Below are 12,776 nucleotides of genomic sequence, written 5' to 3'. Positions count from 1 at the left end.
CGTTAACTGACGAGAATAGGCGGCAGGAGTTTTGTGCCTGCCACCTCGATGATATGACCACAGTTGTTCCGCACCATTTTCCTTTTTGTCCCAATGTCAATATTTTAAAATTCTACTTGCATTTCTTTAAAATAAACATAAAATAAAGCGGAATTGGATGACACATGTTTGATGAAATGGTATAAGAATTTTTATTTTATTCGAGATGATCATAGATATTGAAATTAAACTGGAGTTAATTAGGGGTCATTCAAGATATTTTGAAGTTTTTATAAAGTTTCGTAAATGTAGAATCGTCATAAATAGAAAATCTATTTTGGAACAGGAATTCATGTGTACAGAATAGATTTTAGGCTAGAATTTAATTTAGGATTGATTGATGTGCCTCAAACCTCAAATAATTTTGTAATGTTTGTTTAGAGTCCCAGATGGCTCGCAGTACCAGAATGAGGATTGGGGTTGGAATTAGACAGAATTTGATATTAGGAAAGTGAGACGGCCCAAATTAGCCAGCAACTCACAGAATCTCGACTCGCCTCGTCGTCTCACAACTTCGTGAATGAATGAATGGTTCCTGTCCTCCACGATTTCTATATGCCAATGAATGCACACATAGTTCAATATTTAATAACTCGATTATTATTATTGACTCTTCCATATAGACAAAAGACCTGTTGACAATATAATCGACATGTCTTTCACTCTTAAAAATAAATAAACAAACAACACATTACACGTGACAATAATAACAATAATATATTCATATATCATCCAATCCTAAACTGTCTCCCCAGAGCTATGTGTCCATTGACTGCTGCAGATAAGAAGTCATCGTGGGGACATTTGTCATCCAATGTAAACAAGTCCCTCCTACATACACGTATAGTCTTGCAATGCGAATGTCCTCACGATGGCGTCATCTTCTTCGGAAGTCTTTGGTATGTCAAAGTATAGTATCGGTAGGTAATAGTAGCAATGTCACATATGCGTTAGCTTTACATATTTAGTAGTTGTCATCTTGTTTAGATATTTGATTCGATAAACTTAATTCGTGCCGAGTTGGCCTACACTTAATTTATTATGGAGGAGGTGGAGCATCATCATGGGTCACAATAAAATAGTTTCATAAGTTATGTAACTTGAATATTAATATATAACGTCCAACTAGAGATAACCTGTGTTGCAGTCAGAAATGCATGCGATTTGTATATCTATTTATTTCGAGTGCAGTTTCATATGTATTAATGCGTAATTAAGTTTTAAATAGTATAATTTACGTGTCTGCATAAATATTCGCTATGTATTTAACTACACTTTAAGTTCTGTGGAAAGTATATGTGTAGGCAGTCGAGTCGACAAAAAATTCCAAAACTTCGCCAAGATAATAACAAATTTCTTTAGTTTTTGTTTCTTCAAGAAGTGTAACGATTCATTCGTGTATAAATGCCATAATATTTTATTTAAATGTGTGTAGAATTGGTGGTGATCTGGTTCTTTGGGCTTGCTGAAGTAAGGACTACCTACACTGTCACACACGTAGGTATTAAATATGCACATACACGCTCGTATCGAAAAAATGAGATAATGGTGTTTTTGCGACTTGAGAAAATGACGATTTTCAGTAGTTCCGTCTTGACACGTTCATACCGTTCTATTGCTTGTGTTAAAAGTTTCGCTTTTAGGAGGAATCAACCGGTTTCTAAAGTACAAAACTGTGTAAAGCTTCAAATTTCTAACCGAACATATATGTATATTTATGGACTTATTAGTATTATATTATATATAATCAAAATAGAGTTTGAGTTTATGCATTCTTCAATAAAACTGTAAAATTAAAATTATTTCATATCATTCATCAAGTCCCAGAAAAAATATTACAGATAAAAGTTACACAGTCCCGACTTCTAAATACATTCGTTTCGTTATTACTGTACTGTACAGTACCGTACTAACATCATCAAAATTCAGGTTTTTGTCACTTTACAGCTCGTTTTAGGGGCTAATATGGAAATCGAACTAACTACTATATAGTTAGCTTAAAATAAGTTAACGTGGTGGTTGATTGATGGGTATATGGACTGACAATATACATAGTGAAATATTTGTCGTCATTAATCCATAAAACGGTGGATAATAAAAATGTAAATATTTAAAAAACAAGCGAAATATCAGTAGTTGGGGAGCACGTTTTGTATTATATAACAATGATAAATAATAATAATAATATAAGGTCTTGTTACGTACGTTCTAGTAGGTAGTGCTGCACTGCAGCAAAATAAACACGAGTCATTCAAAGTATGTATGTAGTTAAGTGAAAAAGTTGAAGATAATGATTAATTGACACGATATCCCGTGTGTCTTTTTAAATGTCTTCTTCGTGGAACGACATAAAGTGCATAGAGTTGGCATGCTGGTCTGCTGCATATAAATGTGGAAAATTTCCACTGGAAATAATTAAACCTCTCTCTACAAAGTGACAGGTAGGTTATCGAATATGAACAAAGGACGACCAACCGCGTACAAATAAATTGGCCAATGAACAATTATTATAACTGACTAACTGCATCACCAGGTCGAGCCCACGTACATAATATCCCATCTTGACAAATTGTCACAATTGATTCTTCCCGAAATATTAACGTGGTGAGTCGTTCGTGCGATATCTTTTTACAAATTAAGGGCTCTAGGAGAGGACACTCGTCCAACCTTGGACAAGCCTGGGTTCCTATGAGTTTAATGGGATCGTCGACTTTATCAATATTCAGTCCTAGGGCAGCTAGTCCACTATTTGCACCACCAAGGTTGGCCTTTGAGCTACTACCAGCATTCTTGTCCGACTTTGAGTTTGACGAGGAACCTAAACTAAAGTTTCGCTTGTGTTCCTTATTCGTGTCCTTATCTTTACTCCTATCCTTGTCGCCACCCCCAAAACTGAGGGCTCCAAAACGTAGGGAAAGGAGTCCATGACCAGAGGAAGAATTATTACTACTGTTCTGCTGCTGTTGTTGCTGCTGTACATTTCCATTCGTTGTTGATGGAGTCACTGTCATGGTTGTTGTTGCTGCTGTTGCCGATGATGATGACGATGATAAGTTGACATTAGATGTTGAAACACTCGCATTATTTACACTGATATTATTTCCGACACCCACAGAATCATCTTTATCACTATGAGATTTGCATGTGGATGTTGTACAGTTATGATTTGGCATAATATTTTGATTACTACTATAGTTTTTAGAATTGGAATGAATAGCGCATGAGTTTGTATCACTGTTGTGTTTCCCAGGTGTTCGAGAAGCAGGACGAGACTTGCCAAAGGGTTGTTTTATAACATCTTCTGTTAAATCTAGATTATGTACAACAAATTTAAAATTCATTACCGGAAATTTATAGCATTATATAATAGATATAGAGAAGGAGAAAAAGCTTACCCCAGAGGCAAATCTGGGTATCCTGTCCCACAGAGCCCACCCGATAACATACTGGGACTCTGTTATTGGAAGATTCAGAGATACTCAGCCGCATGCTATCTGTTGTTCGGCTATGTCGTGAGTGTCTTGGAAAGTTAGGAGTGCACGTGTGCACAGAAGTGGAGTTTGTAGTAGATGATGTCGTCGTCGTTAGCGTGGATGACGAATTGTTATTTACATGATTCACCGTGACCAATGATTGTTTCCCACCACTTGCACTACTAATTTGTTGACAAGCTAAACAAGAGCTTTGAAGAGTTGTTGAATCCGTGTCCACAGAATCACAAGAAAACACACCAGAAGACTGACAATCGTTGCTTGAATGACATTTTCCAATATTTACACAGGAACATTCTTCACGAACCCCATTTTCTTCCGAATCGTCACAATCACCATACGTGGTAGTCACGGGGTCGAAAGCCACCACCGAAACCCAAGACCTTATTATAAAAAAAATAACACAACAAGTGTTAATTTATCTTCGAAATATGGATTATATAAAAGAATAAATTAGTAAGTAGTGAAATACTGACTTGTGTCCTTGTCCTCGAGCAACAACCCGGCGTTCTTTGAAACTCCACATTGTTACTAGATCGTCCTCTCCCCCAACACATATATACTTTCCATCAGGAGACCAACACACGCACAACAACTATAAAGAAACATTTGACAAATTACTAATTTGCACCCTATGAAAGTCATGCATAGGTTCAATGTGTGATAACTTACCCCACCAAAGTATGATCTTGTCAATCCAACCAATTCGCAATTTTCATACCTGAAAAATTTCAAGTTTACCATCATATCGCTGAAAGAGTGACAAGGAAGTCATTTTTGGTAAAACCATATATTATACTCAAGCTTTCTGGAAAATGCTTGACCCTTCATCATTATATTATTCTCAGTGACTTTTCACTTTATAGTAAACTAACCGGAATATTCTTAGGAATCCATCTTGAGATGCAGCTGCCATGTACTGACCTTTATGTGGAAATGAACAATGTCAAAACGTGAATGTACGTGATACACAATTTACTAGAGAATTATGATTATATTACTGACCACATGGAGAGAAGGCAAATTCATTTATAGCACCATCGCCGAGCGTCCACCGATTTAAAGGATTACGAGCAGTTTTGCTCTTGCAATTTGAAATTGTGAAACCTGGACCTGGAAAGAAATAATAAGAATTTCATATCTTAATTCAGGATTCCATTATTGGAATGGCTGCACTTGCTTGTACTTGAATATTGGTTGACGACTTACCTGTTTTATGCACTTGATAATGGGGTGCTGTAGTTCCAGAGGGGTGTTCCACGTTGTACAAATACATGTGACCACTCGCATGTGATACCATGAACAGTGTCGTGGAAGTAGGTACCCAACCTAATCGGAACAAAAATAAATTAGACAAAATCTATAAAATAAAACAATTGATTCAACTTACGAATGCTCGTGACTCTTGTCTTATCAATTACCCTCTGTAACAGGAAAATAAAATAGTTCATTACTAAATAATTACACCATTATTTCAACAACTATAAAACACTACGAGAAAAATAGCCAAAGGAAGTGGAATATTTGAGTGCACATAATGTGCATAGATTATGGTTGGGTAGACTAAATGAAGAGTGAGATTATTATGACTTACTTCCTCATTATATAGCTTGTTGACTTCTTTGGATATAGGATCAACCAATTGAATCTAATTAATAAATATATTATCAATGCAACGGTAATTTTATTCGTAAAGATGTACACATCCTTATTTTACAATGTCACTTTATGCAATTTGCCGTAACTTATTGTTTTTGCTTATCTTACCTGCCCTCCAGAAAACCCAATGAGCAGCATCAGACTATCGTGACTGGCGACAACGGAATTAAAATCATGACATGTTGGGTTCGTTCCTTTATAGATTCGCTTATCTATAATGTATTACAAAACGATGACGCACACATTAACAAATGTAAATAGGCGAAAATGGAGTAAAATACAATTCTACAGAAAGCGAGGAAGTTGCAATGATATTGGAATTGGTTGATATTCGTTGAAACGGTAGTAGCGCTCAAGTCTGACCTTTACCGAAACAACTCAATCCCCGTAAGTTTCGAAAAAAATGTTTTAGTTTGGATTCTATACATAAAGTGAGTGAGTTATGTACTGTGCGGGTGGAGCTTAAACCTTCGGCCTCCTGAAGTACCTTGTGCTGAGACTAGGGTTTCTCGTGAGTTTAGCTCCATCCGCACAGCACATAACTAACTCGCTTTAAGTATAGTATAGTAATTTGCAGTTTGAAGAAGTTAAACAATGGAGAATATGGACGTATTTAGGGAAAAAGATAAATTTTATCCAGGCAAGAACGTAGAAAATACATAATACTCAGCATTAATAAATGGTGAAAAACAATGACGTCAACTCACCAATGGGTTTAGACATATCAACAGCCTAGTAAAATACAAAAGGATATTCATTTTTACTCCGTGTAATAAACAGATGGGTTGTTGAATAGAAATCAACTAAAGACTACCTTGCGAATCCCCATGTAGGGGAAAATGAAGAGCTCCTTTCCGATATTTAAGCAAAATCTATGTGGCGTAGAATCTACGTCTGGATTGGAAGAATCTTCGTGACTTCCATTTGACGCACTCCCATTACTTCCCGTAAAGTACGTCTCTTCATTCCCATGATGAACCATGTTGCTGCTGGCATTGACGACGGGAGATTCTGGAGATGACCGATTTGATCCACCACCACCGCTTTCTCCAGGAACCGTTGTTTTATCGTGATTGGACCTAGATTGCTCAAACATGGACGAATGACTGACGAAGGAAATTCTAACCGGAGGGCTTGTTCCGGGTGCGGGCGTCGTGTTATTAGTGGGGGCAACGTAGGCCAGTGGCCTTGTTGATCGAGCGAATTCGACGGCGGAGGCGAGCCGGTAAGTTCCTTCCCTGATTACAATTATATATAGTTAAATTCAGTGTAATCACGGTATACTCATACATTATAATCTCAATAATTTTTGCTACATATAATTTACCTCGTTGAGAACTGGCTCTTGAGTTCTTCCCGGCCTCCACTCTCCCCACCACTCCCAAGGGATGCCATTAGTTCGCAGACCAGGAGATCTCCCCCCGCATTGTCTGCACCATATAAAACGACTTCCTCCTGTCATTCACATTGTACGGTCAGCTGGGTTTATTCAACATTACTCTTGAACATGTCGAGCTTGAAATTTGTTGCTGGATCAGTAAACCAAAAAGTGTCTTGTCGACTTTACAGTCGGTCCAGTGCCTAGATTCTGAAGCAAGAAGTAAACGAAAAGTTAATGAATATACATATGAACAACAGCACAACTTAATCATGTCACATGCTATTCGATTGTTTTGATAAAATAGGTACTAGTAACCTGAAAATAAATTGCTCTCAGCCATTAATTAATGTATAGTACAATCATTAACCATACGCCAAGTAATAACAAACACGAAATCATTTCTTGAATCTATTTTTAGTTGAAAATTTAGAGTTCGAGTTTTATACACTTCAACAAGTACAGCTACAACCAGATCAAATGATTTATACACAACGTACGTAAACTTTGTTTTTTTAATTAACAATTTCGGACTAGAAAAAAAACTTACGTGAACGTAATTTCCAAATCAATTTCAGTGGTTATCTTCTGCACTTGTACGCAGCGTGTCTTTCAAATTCTTCTCTCTCTTCATCCAAGAAGGATTTACGGTGTTTTATATTAGCAAATATTATTACTGGAGGAGTTTAGGCTGGCTGTCTGAGTCAGGTTTTTAGTTTTGATTATTATTTGTCAACTGAGGGAAGAGAAGAACCGAATTCGAATTTTGGCCAAGTGGATGGACGGGAGCTCGACGGATTGGGATTGGAGTGAGACACGGAGACTGCTTTCCCTGCTTTCCCCACACACACGCTGCTTGCTGGTCGTGCGAGGCAGGATTCGCCCCAACCAGCAGACCTCACAATGTGGGAAACCAAAAACACTCTGATAGATATTTACCTACACAACAGACTTTTCCACGTGCGTTATAAAACGCCACGCTTTCACCTCAAATTTCTGAAAGTAACTACTACCGGTTTGTGTTATACTACTTGAGCTGTGATCAGGTAAGTGGCAGGATAGTATGCAATCAATGTGCCAAGAATCGGTTTAGTTACAAAAAATCAGGCCTAGATAACTGGAGAATCGAAAACCCGTGAAATTTAGAAAGTCGCTTATTAATTTGTAATTCTTTGTTCAGATGGGACGTGGAGGCAATCGGGGACGAGGGGGTGGAGGAAGAGGAGGATTTCGTGGGGGTCGAGGTGGCAGAGGGCGAGGAGGAGGGAGGGGTCGTGGAGGGATGCCACGTATTGACAAACGAGACGCTCGACATCTGCAAATGTTTGGGGAACAACATCCGAGTCAGGAACTAGGCGATTTTGGACCATCCTCATCTGTCAAAAAGCCAAAGTTTTCTCCAAGGGGTAACAATAGGAGAGGAGGAACAGGGAATTCATTCAGCAGCGGCCAACGTGTTAGAGAAGAACCCGATGATAATGATGATGATGACGAAGATAGTGAGGAGGGTGAAACCGAGCAAACGCCGTACAACGAATTGTTGACACTATTTAAAAGTAGGAAGGGCTTGAAAAAGGATGTACAGATATTGAGTGACGAGGAGGAGGAGGACGACGACGAAGATGAACAAGAACAGGAAGACAGCGATGGAGATGATAAAGAAGAAGATGATGATGACCAAAGTGATGTAGGCGAGATAAGTGATACTGAAAACGACAAGAACTCAGTCCTTATTAACAAATCGACGTCTATTCCTGATAGTACTGATGTTGCTAACACTGAAGAAGATGCTGATGGAGAAACACTTGAGGAAACTGTGATAGAAGAGGCAGAAATCAATCCTGATGTGGTATTGTCTATATAATTGTGTTTTATCATCATTGCGGAGATATTGCTCCAGCTAAATTGAGAATTATTTTGCAGGAGAATGAAAATGGGATGGATTGCTGCGACCCGTTTCTCCTGCATTTTGAAAGGGAAATGCCAGAGTATTTACTTAATAGGTTAAAAGAAGAAAAGGCATCAAAGTTACAATTATCCATCAAAGGGTGGCCAGAACTTGAGAAATTTAATTACTTTGGTCTGGACTGCCATGAAATTAACGACCAAGTACAGAAGGATCGAGATCTTCATCGAACAACAATCGATCTGTCCTCCATAGGGACTTCTCAACCTATATTACTTCCGAACCCACCATCTCCTTCTTTATCAAAAAACTTTTCTTTAGAATCTTTTCAAATTAAATCCCAACTTTGCACAACATTTCCAATTGTAAATCAGGTACGATTCATATTCAGCATTACGTTTTAATTGTAAAATTAATTAACCCTACCACTAATTGTTTGTCTTTATTTGTAGAAAGTCATTGATTCTGAATCATGTCATGGCTCAATGTCAAACCTACAGAGAGAAATCTTGGAGCTCGCTTCACAGTATTTTGATGGATATTTTCCAATTCGTACAATTGAAAATGAAGAGGCAATACGAAATGTAAGTGATATTTATTATAACCTGCAATCTAAATACACTATAGTGTGTGTATGCATACATATGATATGTATAATGTACTTAAAAATTAATTATTCTTAAGTGTCATCGGTTTGTTGAATATTTTAGATTTACTGCTTACACGCTGCTAATCATATTTTGAAAACACGTACGAGAATTATTCATCATAATGCTAAATTAAGCACAAGAATGGATGTCCCTGATTCTTATCGAGACCAAGGATTTGTTCGACCCAAAGTTCTCATATTGGTCCCATTCAAGGATAGTGCTTTCAAGTAAGCACGTATTTTCATGTAATAATTTTCATTCAGTTATATGCATTTGATTTAAGTTCATTCATACCCTGTAGGATTGTGAAGACGCTAATTTCCATACTTCTACCAGAGGAGAAAGGAAATGTTGCTAATAAAAAGAGATTTAACGACGAGTACAGTGGATCCACACTGTTTCTCCCAAAAACTAATCCCAAACCTGATGATTATAATGCTATTTTTAGTGGAAATGTAGAAGATAATTTTAAAATCGGGTTCTCGCTAACAAAGAAGACGATAAAGGTAATTAGAACCTTGATTGCTATTATTGTTACAGAGTACAAAACAAATGGGACAGTTATATTACTTGCACATAATATGTTACACTTTAGCTATTCACTGGATTCTACTCTGCAGATATCATAATTGCATCTCCGTTAGGATTACGTTTAATTGTCGGCGCAGAAGGAGAAAAGTAATTAGTAGTTAATATTTACTTCAATATAATCCTCGTTTTTAAACTACTTTAGTGTCTTTTGTACATCTAAAATATGTATCACTTACAGAGATCGCGAATACGATTTTTTATCGTCTATTGAGCTTTTAATTATGGACCAGGCAGACATATTTCTTATGCAGGTGAATAATTTTTGGTACATTGTTGGTTGGTTGGTCACTAACATTAACTAATGAATTATAGAACTGGGACCACATGCTACACCTAATTAAGCATTTAAATCTTCAACCAGTCACAACTCATGGAACCGATTTTGCAAGGATTCGACCATGGGCATTGGATGGTTTAACTAAATATTTTCGACAAAGTCTAATGTTTAGTGCTATATTTTGTCCGGAGCATTCGTCACTCATGAGCAAGTACTGTCAAAGCTTTGCTGGTCAAATACGACTATTAAGACAATACACGCGAGGAAGCATCAACGACGTTACAGTTCAGGCACCTCAGGTATGCTTCATTAATTTTATTTATCACACTTTGGTCATCACTTAAAAAATCAGGACATTTTTCAAAACGATACACGATTGTATTTCTTAGGTGTTTCAGTATTTTGATGCATCCACACTGCCGAAAGCCGACGATGAACGTTTTGAGTTTTTCATAAAAACCGTTCTTCCAACCTTTAAAACCGACAAATTGATGAGCCACACCTTGATATTTGTGTCATCATACTTTGACTTTGTGCGTTTACGAAATCATTTTAAAAGAGAACAGACTAGTTTTGTTCAAATATGCGAATATACCAAGGTAATAAATAACGTTCATTTTTAGGATACGTAAAAAATTATATGCATAATGTCAAAATAATCACGTTAATTAAGAGATGACAATGTTGTTGGTCAATTGCAGGATAAAAAGGTTGCACGTGCTAGAGACTACTTCTATCATGGACAGGGACATTTCCTCGTTTATACAGAACGAGTACATTTCTTTCGGCGTTTCAGAATAAAAGGAATTGGACATATATTATTCTATCAGCTACCTCAGTACCCGCATTTCTACTCAGAATTATGCAACTCAATTCAGGTAAATAGTATTTTATTTGAATATCCTTTGTATCTTGGATGTAAATCAGCATGAATAATGCAATAACAATTATTACTATTTATTGTATAATTTAGGAAGATTTTCAAAACCGAAGGGTTCGCCAGCGGAAGAACAGCAGCATAAATGTAATATATTCCAAATATGACACACCTCGTCTTGCTGCCATCGTCGGTTCTGACCGAGCATCTTTGATGCTTTCATCAGAAAAGAATGTACACGCTTTTGTCAGTGGTGAACTTTAAATTTATTTAATCAAATTTTATTATTGGAATCGTTCTGTCTGCACCGGCAGAAGTAGATAATTTTTTACTTATTTTGGAATTTGCTTGATGTACCAATCGTGGTCTTCGCCTGGAGCTGTAGCCAATAACCCTCCTTGATTTGCGTGTTGTACCTATTTATTCGAAAAATAGATAATTTAGATATATATATATATGAAATGGAACTTTAAAGTTAACTAGAAAAAGTGATTAAAAAGATAGTTTTAATATTAATTAATTTGAACGTCCTACATACATCTTTTGAATACGAGTACGGCTGGCCGGCCATATCTGTAAGTTTTCCACCAATTGCAGCCAATACGGCTTCAGGCGCACAGGTGTCCCACTTTTGGCAACCTGCGCTTGCGAAAACGTACGCGTTGCACTTGCCTTCCATGAGTAGAATCGCTTTATTTCCAGCACCACCCACTCGGATAATGTCGTCCGGTTTCATGCTCTCTAATACAGCTTCAACCCGTGCATTGGAGTGGGACCTTGTCGTCGTTATAACCTTTTTATCTTTGGAAGGAGCTGCTAAAGTAAATCCTCCATAACCAATTCGAGGAATTCCCCATAAAGTTCTTCCAAATTTTTCACCAAGTTTCAGAAATGGCTGATGTATGACTCCAGCAATGGGGGAACCATTGTATGCTATTCCTACCAAAATTGTTACATGTTCTACCATCCCTACAATTTTAATATACGATATTACTCAATCATCCAAAATAAGTTTTTAATATCTTAATTATACCTCTGGTAAATTCACTAGTCCCGTCCAACGGGTCAATCCATATAACTACCTATATTGGCAAATTCACACAGCATTATTAGTTGGATTAAAATTTATGACGCAAGATTAAATTACCTCTGATTCTTGTATAGAACTCAAATCGGTGGGTACACTTTTTGAGAGAATTTCTCCTAGAGGTAAATCATTGGCTTGGATTGGGCTTCCCACAGGCGAAACAAGATCATCTAAATTTTCAGTTAGGTTGTCCCCCTCCTCCCCTATTATGCTAGCCAGGGGGAACTTTTTGTGAAGTTCTTGCGTAATATATACTTGGGCAGCTCGATCGGCTTTCGTTTGTAAATCATCAGTCCCCTTTCATACAACAAGACACCATTTATAATCAATTAGTTGGCGTCTTGGCGTTCAGTTTCCATCTATTAATTCAAAGAACATATTTTACCTTATCCACAATATCCAATTTTCCACTTTGTAAAACTTTCCTCACAATGTTCCCAGCAACATTGACGATTCCTGTAGAATCGTGGACCAATCTCAGGATTAGTGGGATGTCCCCCGAAGTGGAACCCATTGAGATGGACATGTAGTTGTTGTAGCTAACGCCTCTAAAGAGTTTCCGGAAGAGAGCAATTTTGAATGCAGTTCAAACCTGGTGATGAATCAAAGCTATCAATTGATATGATTTGATTGGGATTCCCAAGTTTTGTGGACTTGACTTGTCGCTTTTAGTAGTTATATGTGGTGGGTTGGGGTATTGTCTGCTTGTTCCAGTAGCAAAAAATTGATTGGAGCACATTAAATTAAAAGTATTAAAACCACGTTGACGCAATGTGCAAGTCCAATGCATAATATATGAGACTTTTTGTATGACACGACAC

General features: G+C 37.2%; 3 protein-coding genes across 4 annotated transcripts; 1 reads left to right on the top strand and 2 right to left on the bottom strand.

Annotated features, from left to right (window-relative positions):
- Positions 1 to 616: 616 nt before the first annotated feature.
- Positions 617 to 7,366, bottom strand: LOC110844442 (WD repeat-containing protein 20). The gene is made up of 14 exons (XM_022090647.2): positions 7,118 to 7,366; positions 6,517 to 6,777; positions 6,004 to 6,427; positions 5,897 to 5,921; positions 5,298 to 5,401; positions 5,125 to 5,178; positions 4,921 to 4,954; positions 4,740 to 4,859; positions 4,536 to 4,643; positions 4,406 to 4,454; positions 4,203 to 4,251; positions 4,007 to 4,125; positions 3,435 to 3,913; positions 617 to 3,349 (listed from the first exon to the last, which is right to left on the bottom strand). Exons 2-14 carry the CDS (start codon positions 6,582 to 6,584, stop codon positions 2,547 to 2,549), a joined length of 2,436 nt encoding a protein of 811 aa, XP_021946339.1. The 5' UTR covers positions 6,585 to 6,777; positions 7,118 to 7,366; the 3' UTR covers positions 617 to 2,546.
- A 110-nt stretch (positions 7,367 to 7,476) lies between these two features.
- On the top strand, positions 7,477 to 11,388 carry LOC110844811 (digestive organ expansion factor homolog). Of its 2 annotated transcripts, none has more exons than XM_022091104.2 (12): positions 7,477 to 7,613; positions 7,748 to 8,416; positions 8,491 to 8,847; positions 8,926 to 9,057; positions 9,184 to 9,350; positions 9,425 to 9,629; positions 9,719 to 9,801; positions 9,893 to 9,965; positions 10,027 to 10,290; positions 10,381 to 10,590; positions 10,693 to 10,869; positions 10,965 to 11,388. In XM_022091104.2, the coding sequence occupies exons 2-12, from the start codon at positions 7,748 to 7,750 to the stop codon at positions 11,130 to 11,132; spliced, it is 2,505 nt and encodes an 834-aa protein (XP_021946796.2). In that variant the 5' UTR covers positions 7,477 to 7,613; the 3' UTR covers positions 11,133 to 11,388. The 2 variants fall into 2 exon arrangements, with proteins under 2 accessions (XP_021946796.2, XP_035703272.1); XM_035847379.1 differs by lacking the exon at positions 7,477 to 7,613 and having other exon boundaries at positions 8,050 to 8,254; positions 8,329 to 8,416.
- Positions 11,118 to 12,776, bottom strand: LOC110844813 (3'(2'),5'-bisphosphate nucleotidase 1). The gene is made up of 5 exons (XM_022091107.2): positions 12,341 to 12,776; positions 12,016 to 12,252; positions 11,902 to 11,950; positions 11,407 to 11,837; positions 11,118 to 11,284 (listed from the first exon to the last, which is right to left on the bottom strand). Exons 1-5 carry the CDS (start codon positions 12,479 to 12,481, stop codon positions 11,201 to 11,203), a joined length of 942 nt encoding a protein of 313 aa, XP_021946799.1. The 5' UTR covers positions 12,482 to 12,776; the 3' UTR covers positions 11,118 to 11,200.

Source organism: Folsomia candida, unplaced genomic scaffold (assembly GCF_002217175.1).
Source record: "Folsomia candida strain VU population unplaced genomic scaffold, ASM221717v1 Fcan01_Sc002, whole genome shotgun sequence".
NCBI classification, from domain to species: Eukaryota; Metazoa; Arthropoda; class Collembola; order Entomobryomorpha; family Isotomidae; genus Folsomia; species Folsomia candida.
The sequence above is the reverse complement of the archived record's forward strand: the minus strand, read 5'-3'. Positions and strand labels throughout refer to the sequence as shown.